Raw genomic sequence first — 23,833 nt, forward strand, 5'->3', positions numbered from 1 at the left:
TGTTTGTGCGTTAAACTGATCCAAGGGTGGTCCGTTGCATTTCAGGAAAATCATATTTGAAAGCCTTTTGATGTCAAGAGAGTTTCTTTTATCTGTCAAAGTATCATTCATTGAGCTGAAAGCTCGCTCGCATTCACTTGTTGATACTGCAATGGTGCGGACAGCTGTAAGAAGCGGCTTCAGGGCTGCTGGTGTCTTGGAAGCTTTAAGGTCTTTATACGCCCTAAATCCTAGGACACTTTCCCTCTCCCCAACTCTGAATCTCTGACATAAACGTCTGACCGCTGCATCCCCATATTGAATATCTAGAGATGCAGGCCAGGAGTCAGACTGGAGGACCTTGATGTCTGAGAGGAGGTGACTATCTATCTTTTCAGATGAGGTTTTACTGACATGCGAGGAAGTTGTTGGAGTCATCCTGCACTTAACATTTTCAGCCAGCCTACGGAAAAATTGGCCATGGTTGATTTTTATAACCCTCTGATTTTCATGCAGGCATACATTTCTGAAGATTTTCTCCTTTTCAGCTTCAATGGCAGTTTGTGTGTAGGGACCAGGTGTGGATACCATTGACTCAAACACCCGGATTTGTCGGTCCAGCTGCCTGTCGGCTTGATCCAAAGTCATGTCCCGTCTCTGGAGCATTCTTGAGAGGTCACTGAGTTCTGTGAGAGCGTCATACATGATGCCAAGATTGACCACAAAAGAAACAGTAGTGAGAACATCATTGAGTCCTTTGTATTTTGCTCTCTCTCTTGAGTCCCTGCTGGTATCAGCAGCAGCACTTGTAAAGTGTACCTGCAGAGCTTGGTAGTTCTCCCATACTGCTTTCACTGTTCTCTCACTTGAAGCAACCCAACGCACTGATAAAACACGGCCTATGACAAGGTGACGTTGGTGATTTTCACTGGAAATAGCTGACCGCAGGCACACGACAAGCACAGACTTTCCACTTATTGTAGTGGATTCATCAATGAGCACACACAATTTTCTTTCATTCATCACTATGTCATTGACTACCTTCTTTTTCATTTCAGCTGCAATGTGATCCAGTATATTTGCACATGAGTTATTAGAGTGCAAAACTCTGCCCATCTTGACACCATTTAAGACTTGCAACTGGACATCTATTGGCATGTCTGTAAAGGGACGCCCATGCTTGCCAATCTTATAAGCTGCTCTAAACACATTGAAGTTGAAGCGTAGTCAGCCTTTCTCATATCTTCAATGTGTTTTTGCATTGTATTTTGTGTTGCCTTCTCTTTTATTTCAACTGCTTTCTTGTGATAAGTTGAGTCTCTGTGCTCTTTTATTTTCTTTCGTAGTGAGTTTTGTTGTGCAGCCTTGTCCCTTCCAAAAGACGAGATTAAGCACCCACTCCACTCCTGCGACACTCTCTGCCCTTGCTGCATGTCCACGCGAGCACAAACTTGACTACACACACTACAACCCAACTTTTGATTTCTGCTGATCAGCCACTTGTAATTTGTGGAGAAATACCGGACTTGTGCTTGGGACCAACATTCTGGCCACTCATGCTCGCTAACGCGGCTGTTGTCATCGGTAGAAATGGTGTCATTCTCGTCCTCGTCGTCGCAAAAAGTGCCGTCGTCCGCGGCTGCGGCACTAGTGCAGCTTTCATTAGCTTGCGTCTGACCTGCAGCGATATCATTCTGGCTCGGTGGGGTGTCAGCCAGCGAGTCCTCTGATTCTGACCTTGTTCTTTTACTACTCAGAGTCTGAAGCCAGGAGAGCATATTAAGTGTTCATTGTTTTTGTATTTTAACCGAGCAGCTGTTTGCGCGTTTTACACACCCTCTCCGGACCACGTTGAGTTGTTGACATGACAACGGCAAAAGCGACGCATGCGCTTTTCACTTGTAAAACACATTGGTGTATGGGTAATGTAGTCTCTGCTCTCGGTGGGACGAATTAGGAAGCGTGCTTGTGAAGGGCGCTCTGAAAAGCGGCAGCGCAGCCAAACGATTATAACAGATGTGCAAATGAGAGTACCGGTACGCTAAAAGCACGTTCTGGGCGCATGGAGAGGTGGCGGTACTGAGTACCGGTGCGTACCGGCCCACTTAAAGCACTGCACACGGGGGAAAACAAGATGGCTGCCATATAACCAACTAACACAAAACAATTAAACAAACATGAAACACCCCCCAGGCAATGAAGCATGTGGTGCAATCCAATTAGGCTGTCAGTGGTACTTCAGGTCTCGCAGCCCTTTGCCACACCTTTTACCAGACAGGAGAAGCCAACCCCCAGGTAACTCAAACAAAGAAAGATGTATTAATATAACATAAAACAGAACTTTGACCTTGCAAGGTTAATATGTGTGCACGCCATATAAACATTGGAAGGTGTGATGGAAAAATAAATACATTTAATAAAGAAACAATAAGTAGACTATTTTAAAGTAGTGACTGTAAATTAAACTAAAGTGAATCAACGGGTGGTGAGGTGTGGAGCTTACCATGTGTGGCATGCCATCACAATGTGGATGGGCTGGTGTTCCCTGACTGGTTGTTTCCCGTAGTCCACTATAATTTCTCTAGTTTTGCTGATGTTGAGAGTCAGGTTATTTTCCAGACACCACTGGTACAGCACCATCACCTCCTCTCTATAGGCCGTCTCATCATTGTCTGTGATGAGGCCTATGATGGTTGTGTCATCCGCAAACTTGATGATGATGTTGGACTCGTGTTTAGGAACAGGGAATATAGGAGGGGGCTGAGCACGCAACCCTGTGGCGTGCCTGTGTTTAGGATGAGTGGTGAGGAGGTATGCTTACCAACTCTCACCACCTGGGGCCTGTTTGTGAGGAAGTTTAGAATCCATCTACAGATTGTTTTTCCCAGCCCGAGGTCGACGAGTTTTGAGGGGATGATGGTGTTAAATGCCGAGCTGTAGTCGATGAAGAGCATCCTTGCATATGTATTCCCTTTTTCCAGGTGAGTGAGAGTATGTCAAACAATTCTTTTCTTTGATTGTATTTTTCTTTTAGTTGGAAACAATCCTGAGAGATCAAGGGGTGACTGATGTCCAACTTAAATATAAACGTGTATTTCAACCTCAGTTGAAGACCACTGAGAACACGGGTACGAGAGGCCTCCGTACAGGGAGCATCTATCATGCTAACCTTAATTCGAAACATACCAATCATTTTGTGCAAAGTAATTTAGTAAAAGAACAAACAAACAATCAGTGAAAAGTTTTTTTCCTCTCTTTACAGGATGCTGAGTGCAGAAGTGCCAATGTCGTTTTACTGCAACATTAGTGGTTATAGTGGTTTGTAGAGCTGATGGATGGAAACAGATTATTTAAAGATTGTTGCGTTCCTCAGCAAATTTATTTACCCTATACTTGTGTAGTTCATAACAGCTGATGTATATTCTAACCTAAGTTATTAAGTAAATTAAACTTTTACTTACTTTAAGAGTGTAATTAAAACAGTAGATCTTGTCCTCATTTTCCCCCTAAGGTTTTTGGTCATAATATTGTAACTATGGGTGGGAAGAAGAACCTATGCAATATAACATTAAATATTGTAATAATATGAACTCAAAATCAAAGTGCTAATAATAGATGCAAATCACTTTCAAGCTTTGAAAGTTTTGCATTACAGTGCTTTGGACATGGCATCTAAGTGCTTTATTTTGAAAAGACTTTCAATTTTTAAAAAACAATTGTGTGAAGAAAATTTTTTTCTGCTTCTTTCAGTCAGTAGAAAAAAAAACAACATATTTATAGCTGCAACCAGACTGCTCCATTACTTTGTAGTGACTCTGATGTTTTCATTTGGTCACCATATTGTTATACGATAGCCATCTCTCCTAATCTGTGTTTATGGAGGCATGTGTTCTGTCTACAATAAAATAACTTTCTGAATGTTGAACCTTCTTATCCAGTGTTTTTCTGTTGTATTTATCCCCCCTTGCCTCACAGCACAGGTCTGAGAGAGATCATTTTTACAACTAACAGTCTGAGATCACCCGGACAGGTAGAATCTCAGCCATGATAAAACCTTTCCAATAACTCTGGTAAGATGTTCTAGTCTATCCCAAAAAAATACAGTCATCCACAGTGGCTTCATGTGTCTGGCCCGTCGGTGTGTGGGAGCTGAGTCTTCAGTCCTGCAGAGAATACATGCAGGAAGAGGTGGAACTTCATTTTTATGGGCACACAATCAGCCAATCACATGCAAAGACTGAGATCACACCATTATGTGAAAGAAGGGCAGACGTTCTGAAGACGGTGGTACAGGCCAGGTATGCAGAGAGACGGGGAGCCGCATTTAAATGCAAGCGTGTCAGAAAAAGTAACAAGTGAACACATAAAATGAGCAGCATCTGACTACATTTCACTGATGTTGGAGACTGCAAAGCTGAATGCAGGATTTATAAAATTAGAAGATAATGTGATACGCATTTTTATTTTTTAGCCATTTTCCATTGTGGAGAATAAAAGGTTTCAAACTTTTCCAGGCTTTAAACCTCATACGTTCTCCCTATTAGCAGTGAATGCATAAAAACAAGGCTTTTATGAAAACACTGAATAAAAAATTTCTTCTTGAAAAAGACTAAATGTACAGTTCAGTATTGAATATTACATAAAATAAACTATGTACAAAGTGTCTTTGAATGGCAGAGATGCAGAAATGTGTGCATGTAGCACAGAGGTATTGCTCGTGTCTGAGCGCATAAATGAGTCACTGGCCTGAATGTGGCATGAAGCCATTTATAATTCTTACTCAATTTGATCTGCTGCTCACCACAAATAAGCAAGTAGAAAAAATTTTTGGACTTTTATTTATATTTTCACAGCTTTTACACTTTTTCCTACTGATAAAAACTTCCCGTATGATCATTCATACGACACAAAGTAATTATGAAATAAACAATTAACTTGTAGAACCAAAATGTTCCCGGTATTTGAGGCAAGAGGGAGTATGTTATGTTATGTGAAGGTGCAGCCAGAGCTCTGTTCTTGTTGTGTTTCTGGGTGTAAAATAAAGGACTTCACATTTAACTTTAACTTGTGATCTCCTCATAAAAAATCTGCCTAACATGTCTCTGCAGCAGCAGGAGACAATAAACATGTGACAGTATGTTGTGGTCAGATCCAGAGGTGGGACCAAGTCATTGTTTTGTAAGTCTCAAGTAAGTCTCAAGTCTTTATCCTCAAGTCTCAAGTCAAGTCTCAAGTAATGTCAGGCAAGTCAGAGTCGAGTCTCAAGTCACTGGTGTAAAAGTCCAAGTAAAGTCACAAGTCTGAAACTTTGAATTTCAAGTCCTTTCGAGTCTTTAAAAAAAACAAACGAAAAAAGAATGTTGCAGTTATGCTAAATGTAAATATTAGACCATGTAATTTTAAAATCTGTGTTTTTCTCAACACATACAAAATAGTGAACTTAGAAAATATACACAAATTGTGAAATTGCACCTCTTTAAAATGCAGCTCAATTAAACTTAGCTCCAAGAATAATTTTCACCGACAGTTCTGAGATAAGCTGCATGTTATTCTTGGATGCGGTTGTAGGACCAGCTTTAAAATCGCATGACAAAAATATCATACACATTAAAAAAAACTGCATCACCAACGTAGCCTGGACAACATTTGCTAGTTAGATGAAGTCAGCTATCTCATCGTAGCATATTTATATGCATATTTATAATCATACGCTTCTTGGAGTGAGTGCACACACTCATGAAGTTTAGTAACTTCCGGTCACTGCAACAAGTCCAGGTACAGTTTACCGACGGATGGGTACAGGACCTTGAAATGCACCGTGTAGAACAAAAGACCATCGTACGTATCATAAGTTTACCAGTCTCACAAATTGTCGTCATAAATACACATTCGTTAACCGTTTATTAATAGGACCTTTGAGCTCAACGGTAATTAATTAGTAGTGGAAATAATTTCTGGTACCCATCACAGAAATGTAGCAGTGACAATAATACTGTATGCTGTAATCGTACTGGACAATTAGTGATACAAAAACCCTGTTTTATCCTGTGAATAAAAGTATATGTTTTTGTCAATGTACCATAATAACAGAGGAGAAACGCAATATTGTGTCAGGACAATTCACTATTTATGCACAATAAATAAAGGAGCATAGCGTGACAATTTCTGTTCAGCGCCAGACTTGCTTGTAACCTATATCACCAATTATGTTATGAAAATGACGTATTAACTACTAAAAAACACTGACCTTCGTGTAAATGTTTGGAGCAGACTAACCTGTGAGCTGGAGGGTTCTAGGACGTTATATTTGATCTTTGAATGGCTGCAATCCAGGCCACCCGTCGCGTCTTTGTTACTTCGGAAACATGGCTCGAACAATTTCTCTTCAACGACGTAATCCGATAACAACCGATCTCTTTACCCGTCGGCTTCCCGTGGCTGTCATGCGACCGGCTATTGCAGTTAATAATACAACAGCTTCTTGACATTTTTGTGTTTCTTTTTATCGCTGTGTGACTGATTTTAATTGAAAGCCTGCGTGCGCTAGTACCGCTTGCCACGAGTTCCCAGAATCCTTTGCGGTTCTACCCGTGAATGACGTCACATTTTCAATCTCCATATAATATGCATGTTAAATTTTATATTTGGGGTGAAATATCAAGTCTTTTCAAGTAAACCGGTTCAAGTCCAATTCAAGTCCCAAGTCATTGGTGTAAAAGTCCAAGTCAAGTCACAAGTCTTAGAACATTTTTTCAAGTCAAGTCTAAAGTCATAAAATCGAGTCCAAGTCATGTGACTCGAGTCCACACCTCTGGTCAGATCTTGTTGCTTTGTCTGTGTAAAAGGAAGGAAGCAAAAACTTATAAAAAGTATTTGTGGTCTTCACAGCTCTTTGGTATCTGCTGTGCTGCTGCTTCACTCTCTCTCTTTACAGAAAGTTGTAGAAGTTTTCAGACGTGTCACTGCTGGATGTGAGGATGGGAGCCACTTTGCTCTGTGAGCTGGGCCTATTCTGTGAGTACATCACTGACTCCTATTGTTTGATTCATACTGATCCATAAACATGTTTTAGTAAGAAGAACAGAGCATCAGTCGTTTGTACCATTTCAGGTCATGTGATCAGAGGACTCATGTTTGTTACCAACATGTTTGTTTGTAGACTGGATTAGATTTTAGTGCACTGACTTAGATCAGAGTGGAGCTGGTTTAGTTTATCTAAGAAAGGTTTGTTTAGTTTGATAATGTCTGAAGTCTCTGTCTTTATTGTAGTGCTCTGCACACTCCTCTGCACTGGACACACTCAAGGTGACTGAACAGTTTTCACTTTATTTTATTGACTTCTTTTTATTCATTTGGTAAAGATTCATCTCAATCTACTGCATCAGTTTTAAGCACTTTCTGGTTTTGCTCATTTTTGCAACACATTTATAATTTTTATGAACATGTTGCTTCTTGACTAAATAAAATAGAAGAATTTTGAAGATTTTCCTGCAAGTAGCAGGTTTTATGACATTAACATATGCTTTTTTTTTTTTTTTAATGTATGTATCTGTTTTACTTTAATTTTCATAACAGCAGATAAACCCAGGGCCACACTGACAGTAGAAACAACAATCATACCAGTAGGGGGCAGTGTGACACTGACCTGCTCTGTGCAGAGCTCTGATGGATGGAAATATGAGTGGTTCAGACGAACCCATAGAACCTTTGAACTTCAAATCAGAGATCAACAAAACAGAGATATCAGAGTATCTCAAGGAGGAATCTACAGCTGCAGAGGAACAAGAGGAAACCCAGCTTACTACACTGATATAAGTGATGATGTCACCATTAAGAAAACTCGTAAGTTCAGTAAATTAGTTTACTAAATATACAGTAAACTAAATTACTACATTCAGTCATGATTATCAAACATACAATGTTAAGGTTTCTCTGTTGATTTCATGTTTCTATTTGTATCTCTGTTTTAACCTATGTACTGTTAATATGTGTAAACAGTTTCCAATAAAGTTGTTGTAAAACAACAACCCAACTGGCCTCAGATATTCAGAGGTGAGACGATCACTCTGACATGTGAGGTGCAGGAAGGAGGTGAAACCACTGAGTGGGAGTATGGATGGAGAGGACCCAGGACACCCACACAGTGGACACACAATAATGATGTGACATTCAGAGTTTCTGAGTCCAGCAGTGGAGACTACATGTGTAAGAGTCGACGCAGAGATGACTCATATTCTTCAACAGAGTGGAGTGAAGCCTTCACATTGTCAGGATCAAGTAAGTCATGTTTGTTGTGTGAGCCCAGGATGAATTCAATGGTCTACAAAGGATGTTACATTGTTACATTGTGACAAAGAGCTGCAGCTGATAGTAGCTCATTGTTGGCAGTTTGTCACCACTTTGTCTCCTGAACTTTCAGCTGGTATAGGGACAGCAATGCTGACCTGCTGCTCCATAACCTGAGTACAATAATGATATAAATAATGATAAAAAATGTTTTTTGTAAGCAGGGTGTCACGATCCTGGGTCTTATGACCCAGTGTTTTGAGTTTTAGTTCATTTTGATGTTCATAGTGTATGTTTAAGCTTATTAGGTTTCCTGTGTTCATTTGCTTATTAGCTCCCCCTTGTGTTTTCAACCCCTGTGAAGTCTCCCTTGCCCTTCATGTGTTTCATGTCTGTTGTCTTATGTTGCCATGTCTTCCTCTCATGTTTCCTGTTTGATTTTGAAGAAATCTCGTGTTTTTTATATTATGGAGTATGTTTTGAGTCCTTTGTTGTACTGTTTCTTTTTTCCCTATTTCAGTCATGGTTATCATAGGTTTAGTTCTTTGGCTTTGTAATATGGCTTCCCTGTGTTCAATGTTGTGTCTACTGTGACCTCTTTGTACCATGTTTCTGGTCCCTATAGTCTGTCTTCTCAGTTGCTGTTAAGTTTGCATGTTTAGAGTTCAGTCAGTGTGTTTCCTGTTTTACTTTGAAGGTCCATGTCTCATGTGAGTATTTCTAGTTATGCTTCCCTTGTCTCGTCCAGCCTGATTACTCCCAGCTGTGCTCTCCTTCTGTGTCTCATTCCCTCGTTATCTCTCTGTGTATTTAAGCCCTGTGTTTCTCTTTGTCAGTGTCGTAGTCTCCCTCATGCTGTGTGTGATTCTCCCCGTGGCTCCTGGTATACTTTATGATTAGCTTTCCCAGTTTAGTTTTGTATTACCTGTGTTCTATTTTTCCAGCAATTAAAGCTGTGCCTTTGAGTTCAAGTTCTGTCCCTGTGAGTTTGCGTTTGGGTCCTCTCCTGCCTGCCACACAGCCGAAACATGACACAGGGAGGCAGATTTGGTTTGTGTGTGTGCATGTGTGTGTATACATGTTTAGACATCTTTGTAAGGACAAAAAATTGGTATGCTACTATATTTGTGGGGACCAAGAGTCCATTGTGGGGACAAAATGCTCGTCCCTGCAAGTTTGAAGGTATTTTTAAGACTCAAAATGTGGTTTTAGTGTCAGGGTTACAATTAGGTTATGGTTAGGTTTAGGCTAAGGGTCAAGGTTAGGGATTAATTTTTAATGGTTAGGGTAAGGGGTTAGGGCAAACATTATGTCAATGAAGGTCCTCACTAAGACAGCTGAACGAGCGTGTGTGTTTGTGTGTCTTGTGTAAATGTTGTAAGGTTAAAAAAAAAAGTGTAATGTGATCTGCAGGAAGTTACAGCGAGATGAGCAGGATTTATTTTTTCCTCTTACAGGAAGGCAAGTGTTGATTTCTTCTCATGATGCAGGACGAAGTTGTCTAGCCAAAGTAAACTGTTGCAGTTTAAAAATGAAAGAAAGCATCAAAATGAAACTATGTAAAAGGCATTACAGCTATGTATTAGAGGAATAAGTAGGGATGGGTATCGTTTAGGTTTTATCCGATACCGGTGCCAAATCGGTACTTTTGAAATGGTGCCGGTGCTTAAACGGTGTTCAAACCGGTGCTTAAAGAATGGAGAACACAAAATTGGTCCAAAAACCTCTCATGTTCAGCTGGTTTTTTGTAAAAAGATAACAACGTTAGCCTTTTCTGCAGCTATGTGGCATATATGGTATCACTCTTGGCTGGAAGCAGTGCTTAATCAATGGAAAAAACACAAACTTTGTCCTAAACCTCTCAGGTTTAACTGTTTCCCTCTTTTTCCTTTGGTCATTTTAGCCTTTTTGGCCAGGGTGAAGGGAGTATCTGCCATCAAACAAGAAGACAGCCGCATGTAGCTATGATGATGTTTGCTAGTTCACCTTACATGCATTAATGTAATAACGTGGTTAGCCTACTCAACGTAAATTACACTCGAACAACATTAAGCTACTCACGCAGAGAAGAACGGCTGCTGCTGCCATCATCATCCGTCATCATTACTGCTACACTGGCAGGGCTAGGGGCCAGGACTCTCCTCTTCGTGTTTTTGGGGGATATTGCTAACTCCGGGTCCGATAACAGGCAACCCACGCACAGTAGATGCGCTTGGTGTGAGGTCTCGCAGCAAGCTATCAAATACGGCGCATTTCTGGGCTTTTAAAAAAAATGCTATGCGTCGCCAGGTGTTTCATCGGATTTGAGGTGTTACCTCCTTTGACAGTATCACAGTATCAGCTTAAAGCACTTGTTGCAGGCTGCTGAGTTTGCATATTTTGCTGTGAAGTACAGCCAGACTTTTGACCGCTTCGCCTTGGGCATTTTTAAAGAAGTCCAGACGCTTTTCTTTGCAAGCTCCTTTGACTACGATGACCTGGATGACTGAGAACCTTCACAGACACTTACTTCTATTGTTACTTCTATTGTTTGTCCTAACAACCAGAGATGGGCGGTAACGCGTAACTGTAATCTGATTACTTTTTTCAAGTAAGGAGTAAAGTATTGCAACTATTACTATTGCAAATAATACTATTGCAAATAAAGTAATTTGATTACTGTTACTTTCCTGTAAGCATGCTGCGTTATGTCGTTACTAAACTGCGATTTTGTTTGTGAGAGTGTCTCATGACAATGATGTAAGCGCGTGCGACCTCTGTGGTAACAGACACGTGCAGATCAACAATGGATAGAGTGCGTGGAAGTACTGACCTTACTTTGAATTTGATTCCCTAAAAAGTGAAAAAAAAAATAGTGTCTGCTGTTCACTCTGCGTGGGAAGAAAACTTCTTTCTACACCGAAAAATTAAACTTCAGATCTGAGCAAGTACCCAGCACACTGCCATGGGAATGTGAAATTCACAGAGAAACCCCCGGATCCCACGCTGACATGACCGCTGAGGCACCAACAATGCTCCACCTGCACCACTCCTGATAAAAAACAGATTTAAGAGCAACAGGACTTAGTGCCACCCAATCAATCAAACCCCTTCATAAAGCCTGGAGAGCAGTTACAGTAGGTTGAAAATCTGGCCTGTCTAGTGCAAAATATAGTGAACTGATGGGTGGGTCATAACTTTAGCACAATATCAGTGTTTAAAGAAATTTAAAGGATAGATCAAAATAGTGAGTTGTAATTATAATTATTGTTATTTTTCTGTTTTTTTTTTAAATTTTCTTTTAAATTATATCAATTTATTAGATTAGATTGAAATGGGTGAATTAAGAACTGTTTACTGAAAATAGTTTTGGTGCTTTGCAGTGCAAAATGTCTGAATGGTCAGTCCATCTTCATCATCCACTGATGATGCCATAGCCCTGACACTACACACTGCCCTGTCACACCTGGAGAAGAGAGACACGTATGTGAGGATGCTGTTTGTAGATTACAGCTCAGCATTCAATACCATCGTTCCCTCGAAGCTGGACAGGAAACTGCAGGATCTAGGACTGAGCAGCTCCCTCTGCAGCTGGATCCTTAGCTTCCTGTCTGACAGACGCCAGGTGGTCAGACTGGGCAGCATCACCTCATCCCCCATCACACTGAACACTGGTGCTCCACAGGGGTGTGTACTGAGCCCTCTCCTATACTCACTCTACACCTACGACTGCACAGCCACTAACAACTCCAACATCATTGTGAAGTTTGCGGACGACACTACAGTGGTGGGTCTTATCACCAACGGTGATGAGACGGCTTACAGGGAGGAGGTCAGCGCCCTGACCCACTGGTGTCAAGACAACCATCTCACCCTCAACGTCGCAAAGACAAAGGAGTTGATAGTGGACTTCCGGAGGTGCAGAGAAGTACACACCCCCATCACCATCAACGGCGCTGCTGTGGAGAGAGTGAGCAGCTTCCGGTTCCTTGGCGTACATCTGGCTGAGGATCTTACGTGGTCAGTACACACAAACAAAACAGTGAAGAAGGCGCAGCAGCGCCTCTTCTTTCTCAGGAGACTGAAAAGATTCGGCATGAGCCCCCGCATCCTCAGGACCTTCTATCGCTGTGCCATTGAGAGCATCCTCACTGGATGCATCACCACCTGGTATGGCAACAGCACCGCCTACAACTGCAAAGCTCTCCAGCGAGTAGTGCGGTGCTCTGAACGGATAATTGGAGGTGAGCTTCCCTCCCTCCAAGACATCTACAGGAAGCGGTGCCTGAGGAAAGCGGGGAGGATCATCAAGGACTCCAGTCACCCCAGCCATAAACTGTTCAGACTGCTTCCATCAGGAAGGAGGTTCTGCAGCATCCGGTCCCGTACCAGCAGACTGAGAGACAGCTTTTTCCATCAGGCCATCAGACTGCTGAACACTTCATAGACACCTCAGCTTCACTACTGGAACTTCAACATTATGCACTCCATACTGTACAGTAATGCCACTGTTTTGCACATGTCTCAACTCTGTATATTTTATATATTTTATTATTATTATTATTATTATTTTTATTTATTTATTTTTTTTATTTATTTATTTATTTTTTACTATTTAATTTGTAAAAATGTGTATACACACACACACACACACGCACGCACGCACACACACACACACACACACACACACACACACACACACACACACACACACACACGTAGGAAAATATTTAGTATACACATCCAGAAATGCATACACTATTATATATTGTACATATATTTATTAGTTTCAGGTTGGCCATTCTTGTATTTTGCTCGTTTGTGTTGTTGTGTTTGCACATCTCTGTTGCTTGTGGGGCTCGCACACAAGAATTTCACTCGCATGTGCTGTGCCAGTGTGCCTGCACATGTGATGTGACAATAAAAAGTGATTTGATTTGATTTGATTTGATTTTCAAGACTTAACTCTTTATATTTTATCATAAAGAATGAAGTTAAACTAATTCAGTGTTATTTATATAGCACCAAATCACAACAATATCTCCTTCGAGATATCTGTTAAATCCTGTTTTACTTTTCCCTCTTTTTAAAACTGTTTTGTTGCTTGTTTTACTTTCTATAAGTGCCCAGCAGTTTTATTTATCTAATTATGTGCATCATATCAGCCATTTGTTATATTAAGGCTCTCCAACTCCAGTCCTCTGCACAGCTGAATCAAATGAATGGCTTGTTATCAGCCTTTTGCCAAACTTGATACCATACTAAAAAGTAACTCAATCATTTGATTGAACCTTTGTATAGGAGAGACCAAGCAACCACTCCACAGGGGCATGACTCAACACAGGAGAGCCACTTTAGCAGAATAAGACTCAGCTGTGCAGCTGCAATCAAATGACAAAGGAGACCCTTTGTGGATGTATATGGTCGTATTTTGGACTGAGAAGACACATACCCTGAAAGAGGAGTAAAAGAGGCCATCTACATCTACTGTGAACCATCAGCTACAATTGCATTCTAATATTACAAGTAGTTAAACAACTCAAACATATTTCTCTAACTTTTAGAGAAACATAAAAATTATTAATACTGTTAACTTCTTTAAAATCCTAAACAAATTCAAACTTGCATACCCAGTTATTAAAAAAAATCATTACTGCTGTAGAAGAACTCCACCCTGGGAAAAGAAAAATAGTTCAGTTAAAGTTTAGTTCATTTGGATGTTTAGGAAGAGGAGGGAAGTTTTGGGATCCAATAAACAACCAAAGTCAGTTTGCAATGTAAATACTGTCTTCAAGTGGAAAACAGGGGGAGTGATTCACCTCTTACTTTCAGGCTTTTGATGTGCTTCTCTGTTTATAGTGGACAAAAACTATTTTTTGTAGTGGCAAAAATTATTTGTGTGGCATCTTATTTGATGCAGAACAACCGATTGCTTGACCATTTAATAGTTTTAAATGATCATGTTAAAATGCCTGGCAGCATTTTTAGGTAAGTAGTTGGATATAACTTTGTTGTTTGCAAAACTTGTGCAGGTTTCTAGAATTTTCCATCTTAATTTGTATTTCAAGTTATTAAAATGATTTGTTAAACATGTTTTTGATTTTTGCAGTAATAAAAACAACTTTTTAAATTAAGACATTTGAGGTTGTGCTGAAAAGAATGATACCCAACAAGGCAGGGTAAAGAGTTTGAAAAGGTGAAATATAGAAGTACAATCAAAAGTAGTCAAAAATGGCCAATTATACCCCAGACCTCAGAGGGTTAATCATCACAGAGACCTGGCTACATCATCACCATTCACCACAATGATAGAAATGAAGACTCTGGGAACAGCAGAGATGTGTCAAGGGACAGTGAAACACCATTTAAGACCACTTGGAGACATACAACTTCTTGAATGTGTCAATGGACTTGATTAAGGCTTCATGTTCTGTAATGGGGTATTGACAATGGATAATATGAGAGATTCTGTGTAGTGTATGTCCCATTTTCAGTGCTTGAGTTGTGTATGACAGTGTCTCTTCACTGAAAGCTAAAACTTTTTTTTCTTCTTGCAAAACTCTCTGAAAGTTATCAGGCCTAACAGCTTCCTCCAAGTTGTGTACTGAGAATTCTGTGCTCAGAAACAACGACAAACGTCCCACTTCACTGAGCTTCTGTCAAGTATATTCATACTTTGTAGGGTCTTGTCTGCATTTATTGTAGAGGGACTAGACAAAATGAATAATTGTCATTTTGCTCAACTGAGGCACCTCATGTTGTTTTATGACACCAAGCTTGCACACACCACTTGACATCTGCTGATGCAGGCTCCAGAGTCAAGTACTTCGGTTCTTCCAGGTTGCTTACCTAAATAATCTTCTTTTGGTTTGTTGTGACATCTGCAGACATATCTCCAAAGGTCCTTTCGAATGCACATCTCTTGACAGTGAAAAAACTGAACCAACTTTTCTGCTACTGCCCCAGTCTTTAGTCTTTCCTTCACTTTCTGTGGTCCGATTCCTCCATGCAAAACTGGAGCATTTCACCGCAGTCTGTTTCTGCTGGCGAATCTGGTGAGTCTGTCCAGCCATCAGCTCCATCTACCACTCAACCACCAGATCAACCGCCTGCAGCAGCCATGTCGCCATCACATCCACCACCTGCAACAACCTTCCCAACGACTTTTCAACTGCCTGCTACTCCACTGTCTGGTCCTAGACATCCATGTCCACGTCCAGCATGGCCTGCATGCCCACTGTCACCTCCAGCACAGCCTGCTCATCCATCAACCAAACCACACAAACACTGGCGACCTTCCAGACCATCTACCGGGGAGCTTCGCAGCCGCCATTTTCCATGCTGTCGGCCTCTGAACCTGCTTCGCCTGCGCCTCTGCCTCTGGCTTTGTTCTGATCTTTGGGTGGAGAGCGGTTGGAAAGAAAGCATACACCTTGCTAATAATGCACCTGTCTCTGTGTGGACATACACCAGTAAGGAAAGGAGCCAAGTTCTTGGGAGTATTCCAGTCAGAAATTACCTGATGTACAGTCACACCTCATCATCCTCGCTTTCTCAGACTATTCCACGTAAATGAAGCAAATTTTTAAACTTTAAAATAATTTCATTGCATTTTCTTCTTTTGTATGTTGAACTTAACATGACTTATTTATTAATTCCATTACAGTTCAGCCACATGTGAATACACTTCACATCATTCAGTTTATGCCATTTCACTTTAGTTAGATTTATTGTTAGCTCCTTCTCACATGAACATTCCTTTTCACCATATTTCCTATTTGATTCAAATATATAAGAATACATTTTCTGACCTCTTCCTCTCTATACTCTGTTTGTTATGATATACTCAAAAGAGTATATATCAGACATTCTCTAAAAATGTTCTTTGTCATCCTGACCAAGCATCTAAAGGTTTCTCTCCCTCATGGCATACAACAAGATGGGTTGTATGCCATGCTTACACACACACACACACACACACACACACACACACACACACACACACACACACACACACACACACAATTAAACATATACTTTAATGTAGAATAAAAGATGAATAACTATTATCAAAAGCACATACAGATAAACTCTGTCATAGCATTCTTTATCATTTTTAACATATGAGGCTGGATGTTAAGACTTTTTACCCTCTCAGATATAATGAGAGGTATATCAGGAGGGCTTTGTTCTCTTTCAATCCCATCTTTCTCAACAATATACTGTATAATGGTTACTGCAGGACTGCCCTACAGTAGCCTTCCTACCCTCTACCACATGTTCCACTCTCTACTTTGCTTGTGCTTTTGTCGTTGTTTCTGCATATCATGTGAAATGAATTACTTATTATTATAACTTAAAAATTAAAAACCTTAAAAATTGAATAAATCAATATTAAGGCCGTTGCAAATTCAAAAGAAAAGTGCATTTTATATGAAGCACCTCCCATGACATTTGCATTTCACTATTGTTAAGGTTCAAAAATTGAGGAGGGAGAGTACAAACCACCCATGGTCCAGAAGCTCTTGGTCAAACAATGATTTTTAATGAATACACACGTGTGGGAAGACAACTCTGTACGCAGACAGCAAGTGATCTTCAACTTAATCAAAGCATAAACAGATTTTTATAGCATCAGGGTTTGATTTACTGACGCCCCTTCATACGTCACAGACAGGATATATACATACGTCAAATCAACACCACAATGACTTTTAAGACAGAACATCATCTTCTATTTTCATGGCCGGCACTTCCTTTCTACCTTTCAGTTCCTCTTTCTTGCCGAGACGACAAGGACGGTTCCTCTTTTACCGAGACACTTTCGCAGTTCCAATCCAGACATGACTAATCTCTCTCTCCTCTAAATAAATCTAACTCATGTGTGTGTGTCACGACCTCACATGCTCTCTGTGTCACCTCTTCACCTGTTGCACTTCTGACCTTTCACTAGACCAGAGGCTCACTGAGACTATGTGTATGTCTTCTACTAAATAAATGTTTTAACCAAGAACCTCTACTAAAACCTTAATATGAAATGACCTGATATATAAGTGTTTTGTAAGCATGTATTGCAATTCCTTCTATGTTCTAGTTTTCCCTCAGCATGTATCACCTGAACAGTCACGTCAGTGAAGCTTAAGACCTTTAAAGAACCTGAACATCAACTCAAATAAGCACAGATATGCATTGTGTACACAATAGTTATAACTGCATCTGAAATACAAAATTAACATCATCATAAACATCTTAAGGCCATCTTAAAGCTATCTGTTACCTTGTTAAAGCAATGATCATACTGCAGATTATATTATTAATGCAATGGTAATAATGATGATTATTTAACAATAGCAGTAAAATAATTTCCCTGCTCCACACTATCTAAATATCAGGAAAAATATACTTTGAGAAGATCCAGACAATAATCAAGTGAAATAATTTGCCAGTGCAGTAATATAATTCATGCTTGCCCGCAGTCAAAGCCAGGGCTATCTTTTTGTGTGGCAGACATGCTCTGTACTGTCCATGTTTGTACAACAAAAGTGTGAACTGTTACTGCGAGGTCTTGAAATAAGGAGTCACAATAAATTGTTACAACACATAATGTCATCTCAAACAGTGTTTTGGTGATATATGTAAAGTAAGCCATTCTAGGAAAAATTGTTTAATGGATTAAAAAATCCATCTTCAACATCAGTTGTCCAAAATATCCACTAACTCTCCTATGTACATGTCTTGCTTCTCTAACTTTCTATTAAAAATGCTCAACCCTAGCCTCTGATACACTCACTCACTTTATAACATGTTATAAAAGATATGACAAATGCAGTATCCAGTGTGAGTTGAGTTTGCATGCTGTGGTTGGATTGAGTTCTCAATATTTATCTTCCTGTAAGTGTCATCTAAGACTTGCATCATCAGACAAGTCTGAGAATAACTTTAGATATCTAAAAAAACAAAACAAAGAAAACATATACATATGTTTTTTTGATTTAGATATTGGATCAAAGGTCAAAAAGCAAAACAAGAACTGGTGTGGGGGACTGCATGGAAATAAATATCAAAGAAAAACACTGGATAAGAAGGTTCAACATTCAGAAAGTTATTTTATTGTAGACAGACCACATGCCTCCATAAACATGGATTAAGAGAGGTGGCTGTCTCGATTCATTAGCAAGGTAATAGAGCAGTCTGGTTACAACTATAAATATTTTTTTTGACTGACTGGAAGAAGAAAACTTTTTATTATACATTTTTTTTAAGCTGATCTTTGAAAAATGTGTCTACCAGTGCTTTGGACATTGCGTTTAAGTGCTTTATTTTGCAAAGTTTGAAAGTGATTTGAATTTGAATTCAAATTAATGCAATATTTAATATTTTATTACATAATAACTATTTCCCTTCTATAGTTACAATATTATGACCAAAAATCTTAAGGGGGAAATTGGAGACAAGATCCAGTGTTTGTAAGAAGTTTACTCTGCTTAATAAGTAGATTAGAATATACATCAGCTGTTATGAACTACACAAGTATAGGGTAAATAAATTTGCTGGGGAGCGCAACAATCTTTAAATAATCTGTTTCCATCCATCAGCTCTACAAACCACTATAACCACTAATGTTGCAGTAAAACGACATTGGCACTTCTGCTCTCAGCATCCTGTAAAGAGAGGAAAAAAACCTTTTCACTGATTGTTTGTTTGTTCTTTTACTAAATTACTTTGCACAAAATGATTGGTATGTTTCGAATTAAGGTTAGCATGATAGATGCTCCCTGTACGGAGGCCTCTCGTACCCGTGTTCTCAGTGGTCTTCAACTGAGGTTGAAATACACGTTTATATTTAAGTTGGACATCAGTCACCCCTTGATCTCTCAGGATTGTTTCCAACTAAAAGAAAAATACGATCAAAGAAAAGAATTGTTTGACATACTCTCCAGATTTAGCACACAGCTTCATACCTCTCTGTGTAACATTAAGATAACTATAATAATTAAACCATTTTTAAATCATCAGTTGGACTTATTGGAGTGTTGAATTTAAATATGTAGTAACAGTCTCTATTGCTTTCAAAAACAAATGCACACAGACCATAATGTATTATGTATAAAAATAGAATTGACAGTTTTGCTAGACAGCAAGACCTCAGGGATGAGTTCATGATGTCATAAATAACAAAGTGCTTCAGATGTGCTTCACTGAAAATATTACTCTTTTTATATTTTTGACTCTACTCAAGACTTTTTGCATACTGGTATTATTTTTTTCTGTAGGTAGTTTTTGGTTGATGTTCTGTTTACTGTAATTTTATGAACTCTTGCAGTATAACCAGTTTCCCCTGGTGGACCCTTGAAGCTATGTTTGTACCTTCTGTAGGAATAGGCTGGAAGTAGTAGAGTCAGTGAGATCCACATCAGACTGCACCTTCATCTTTATGACCATCTTCTTTAGCTTGAGACCTGCAGAATACAAACACAGAAATATAATCTCAGCCATTATTTAGACTGTCTTGATGCATGCTCTTACATCCAGGAAAGGAAGAAGAAAGCTGTTGTGTTGATTGCGATCCTTATTATGAATATTATTATTTTTCTATCCAAGTTCAGACACCTAATTAAAAACATCACATTTTTCTAGGAACTCATTTATTGCTTTTGTATTTCAGGAACTTACCTCCTTGACACATGAATGTTCCTTTCTGGTTACAGTCAGCTGGTATCCAGCGTCCCTGCTGTGATCCTTCCACAGTAACACAGTTTCCATTATAACTTCCGCCTCTTTTCCAGTACCTGAAGGAGGTCTTTGTTCCATCTGACCAGTACCAGGAATCTTTAAACAGACCGAACCACACTACGTTTGTAACTGCAGCAATCGCTAAATTTTCCTGTGCTGTATGCACACATGCCAGATCAGTGTGCTTCTGCCTGCACAGATCTTGACTGTTTGGCCAGGTTTGTCCCTGTGTGTAAACCACATACTTCTTGCTGCCATCCTGCTGAACTAAAAACATACAAGGAGAGAGGAATAAAAGGAAGTTAGACATCTTTTTTTCTGCCAAGAAAAGTAGAAATCAGGTAAGATTTTTAGAGTCAGATTTATGATCAGCAAGGCCATGACGTTTGTTCATATAAATACTGATGGAAAACTTAGGCTTACTTTGTTACGTCAAAAAAATCACATTGGATAACAATCAGAACTTTCCGTATAAATTGAATGAATTGAATACACATAAGAAGGACATTGTCTTATAGACACAGAATTAGAGCTTTAATGACTTCTTTTTAAGAAAAGTATCAGTTTTTGCATAATGAGATGTTAAAACAAATACTAGTATTCATTTTGAAGTTAGTAGAATTGGTCTTAAAGTTCTTAAAGACTTTCTCTTCAGTGTGATTTGTTTAATTATTATTATTTGTGTGTGTGTGTGTGTGTGTGTGTGTGTGTGTGTGTGTGTGTGTGTGGGGTTATATTTAAAAAGGGCCCTCAATTGTTTATATTGTGTAAAGTATGTATTCATATATATGTATACATTTAAAAGAACCACGCCTATGCCATTATTTTGTGTGCTACTCAGATGAAGACTTCCTGTCTAGTTTAAGATATAAGCATTATGAATTCATGATCAAATAATTCATATTAAACTCCTATAAGTTTTGTTCATTTTGATAACTGTGTGTAATTACATCAGTTTACATTTACAAAAATCAGTGTGTCATTTACTCACTTTCATAACACACATAAGCCATGGCAAATCCACATGGCGCGTCATTCCAGAGGCTATCATACATCTCTCCACATGACTCAATGCCTCCAGCGTTGTTTGGTTCACCAGGGCTCCATTGGGTGAAGCTCGCTATACCGCTGCCATCAGACCAAAGCCACCTGTTGATCTGTCCATCGTAGAGTCCAATCCATGACGATGCCACGTTACCGCCCAGTGTGTTGATCAGCTGGTTTTCATCATCCATGTCATTTATGGTGGCTAAGTCGGTGTACTTTAATCTGCAGAAGCTCTGAGCCTCATACCAGGTCAGGGATTTATTGATGAAGTGATACTGCTGATGTACTAAAAAAAACCCCCAACAGGTTAACCTTTCATTCTTCAATGAAAACAGACAAACTGCATCAACAACGAGCATCAAGTTTGTCACGCATAACTACAAACCTGACTATTCTAATTAAACCTACCAACAGGAATACACAATAAAGATATGCTTTGTGTCTCGTCCTATAACTGGTTTCATTTCATAATACCGTTTTTTGAGTCTGTTCAAATAACCTTGTCTCAGCATTGTTTCATTCAATTTGTGTGTATGTGTGTGTGTGTGTGTGTGTGTGTGTGTGTGTGTGTGTGTGTGTGTGTGTGTGTGTTTAAATGTTTAGAGGGTACCCAGTTTTAAGAGATGAAAATAATGAGTTTTTAATGGTCAAAGTTTTAAGCATTTAAAAGTTAGGGTACTGTGTTTGCAAATACTAACAAATGTTCCTTTAATTAAAAAAAGAATACATGATTTCATTTTATTCTTATTACTGAAATTATCTTAAATGCATTTTTCAAAATTATAATTTAAGGTGATTTTTAACATCCATACATCCTCATATTTCATAGGAAGGACGGGTTACACTCTGGACAGGTTGCTGCTCCATCACAAAGAGCCAAGAGCTAATGAGTCATGCAAATGGGTTTAAATCTGGTACTAGCAAGATGTACCTAATAAAGTCAGCGCATGGCCTGCACAAATATCCCGATCTGTTATTGAGAATTTGTTCTCCAACCTGGATGAGTGCAGTCTAGAATTGTAAAATATTTATTGGTTGTGGCAAATCTGATGAAAATGCTAACCTAGTGTGTCTCAGGAATATTCAGTCAGAAACATATCAGCAAATAATGCTGGCCAATCATTTAGTTCACTGTGTCCTCTTAGCTTGAAATAAAAAAAAGAAATTTTTGGGTTTAACTAATCTTACTACTTTTATCCACCTCTAATTTTACTATTTCACTTTTTGATGATTCATAGCTCAGTCATGTTTTACATGCTTTTCATTCTGTGAAGAAAACCCCATCACAATAATTCTCAAAAGTGTAAAAATAAATATAGTAGTAATAAAATAATCACTTCTTACACATGGAACTAATTTAAATTTGTTACAATTTCCATTTAACTATGATAATGTATTGATAGAGTGTCATTACAAATCACCCAAAAATCTCCATGATTACATATGCAATACAATTGTAACGAAATCCAGTTGATTTCAATGATCAAAAATGTGCTTTAAAAAAACAAAACACTGATTAAGTTGCTGAGGTGCATGCTTACTTACCTGTTATACTGGAACCTGCTGAAAGCAGTGCAATTCTGGTGGTGGTCATCAAATGCATTATGAAAATTCCTGCAACAAAAAAAAGTAGAATGACTAGAACTGATCCACTGAATGTTGCTAAACTAAAAACCTCTGTGACTAGGTGCCTTCTTTCAACCCAGAAAAGATGCTTCCAGGATTGCAGCATTTGAATGCCTATAGATCCATCTTAGTGTTTGTTTCAAAAATCTTTCAATCATAATATTTTCAGTATAGTATTCAAGGCAGTTTTTCAACTCCTTCACCAAATGTTTTTTAAACAAAAACAACAAACATTATTAATGTAATAATGCAAATGTTGGGTGTTTTTCTCTTGTAATGAGTTTTTAAGAGTAGAACTGCAACATAGTTAAACATTGTTTACTTTTTAGTTAACTCTTTTATTATCATTCTTCAAAATAATTTACAAAAATGAGTTTTCACTGCTTGGACGTACCTGCACAAATGAGAGTTTTATGACCCATAGCTTAGAAGAAATAGTCTGGAAAGAAAAGAAGCAAAACAGCAACCTTAAACTCAATTTTCTAAACTACAGCATATCCATTTACAATTTAAAACTAAATTTCGTGACCAGTAACAACAAGTACCAAGAAGTAAAGAAAGGTAATAATTGATTTATAAAAATAATTTATAATCAGAGACATACCTGAGTACATCCCTGATATAGTCCACCAATTTGTTTTGTTTCTAAAGCTTCCTGTAAATCTGAAGGTCTTTTTATTTACACATTATGCAAAGCATTTATGAAGACACTGAAACTTATTTGATTACAGGTGTGCCATAAGATATTTAAAGAGCCAGTCACAGTCTTCAGGCAAGTCTAACTAGAACTTATGACGTCAAGAACATCAAATTTTAGTATTGTGCTGTTTGCAAAATCATTAAGTGATATATAAGTGATATATAAGTGATATATATGTGATATCTATCTATCTATCTATCTATCTATCTATCTATCTATCTATCTATCTATCTATCTATCTATCTATCTATATATTATATACATATATATATATATATGTATTTATATATATATATATAAAAAAAAAAGTATATATATATATATATATATATATATATATATATATATATATATATATGTGTGTACGATAGGTAGGTGTATATAGGTGTACGATACTCATATATATATATATGAGTATCGTACACCCCTAATATATATATATATATATATATATATATATATATATATATATATATATATATT

General features: G+C 38.5%; 2 protein-coding genes and 1 pseudogene across 2 annotated transcripts in view; 1 reads left to right on the forward strand and 2 right to left on the reverse strand.

The window, feature by feature from the left end:
* LOC147335284 (secretory phospholipase A2 receptor-like) overlaps window positions 1-3,217 on the forward strand; it is an 11,645-nt gene extending 8,428 nt beyond the window's left edge. Inside the window, exon 6 of the mRNA XM_086287473.1 lies at window positions 3,014-3,217. Coding sequence (XP_086143599.1) covers window positions 3,014-3,217 — 204 coding nt within the window. The remainder of the gene's footprint in view (window positions 1-3,013) is intronic.
* LOC147335285 (E3 SUMO-protein ligase KIAA1586-like) lies at window positions 231-1,816 on the reverse strand (annotated as a pseudogene).
* Window positions 3,218-18,930: 15,713 nt separating the features above from the next.
* LOC147335286 (macrophage mannose receptor 1-like) lies at window positions 18,931-23,072 on the reverse strand. Its single transcript, XM_086287475.1, has 6 exons — window positions 23,045-23,072; window positions 22,570-22,638; window positions 20,969-21,310; window positions 19,918-20,244; window positions 19,612-19,703; window positions 18,931-19,134 (listed from the first exon to the last, which is right to left on the reverse strand). Exons 1-6 carry the CDS (start codon window positions 23,070-23,072, stop codon window positions 18,931-18,933), a joined length of 1,062 nt encoding a protein of 353 aa, XP_086143601.1.
* Window positions 23,073-23,833: the final 761 nt, after the last annotated feature.

Source organism: Aulonocara sp. 'chitande type north' Nkhata Bay, linkage group LG3, assembly GCF_057382095.1.
Source record: "Aulonocara sp. 'chitande type north' Nkhata Bay isolate Kocher_YH1m ecotype deep benthic linkage group LG3, A_spYH_male_GT1.1, whole genome shotgun sequence".
NCBI lineage: Eukaryota > Metazoa > Chordata > Actinopteri > Cichliformes > Cichlidae > Aulonocara > Aulonocara sp. 'chitande type north' Nkhata Bay.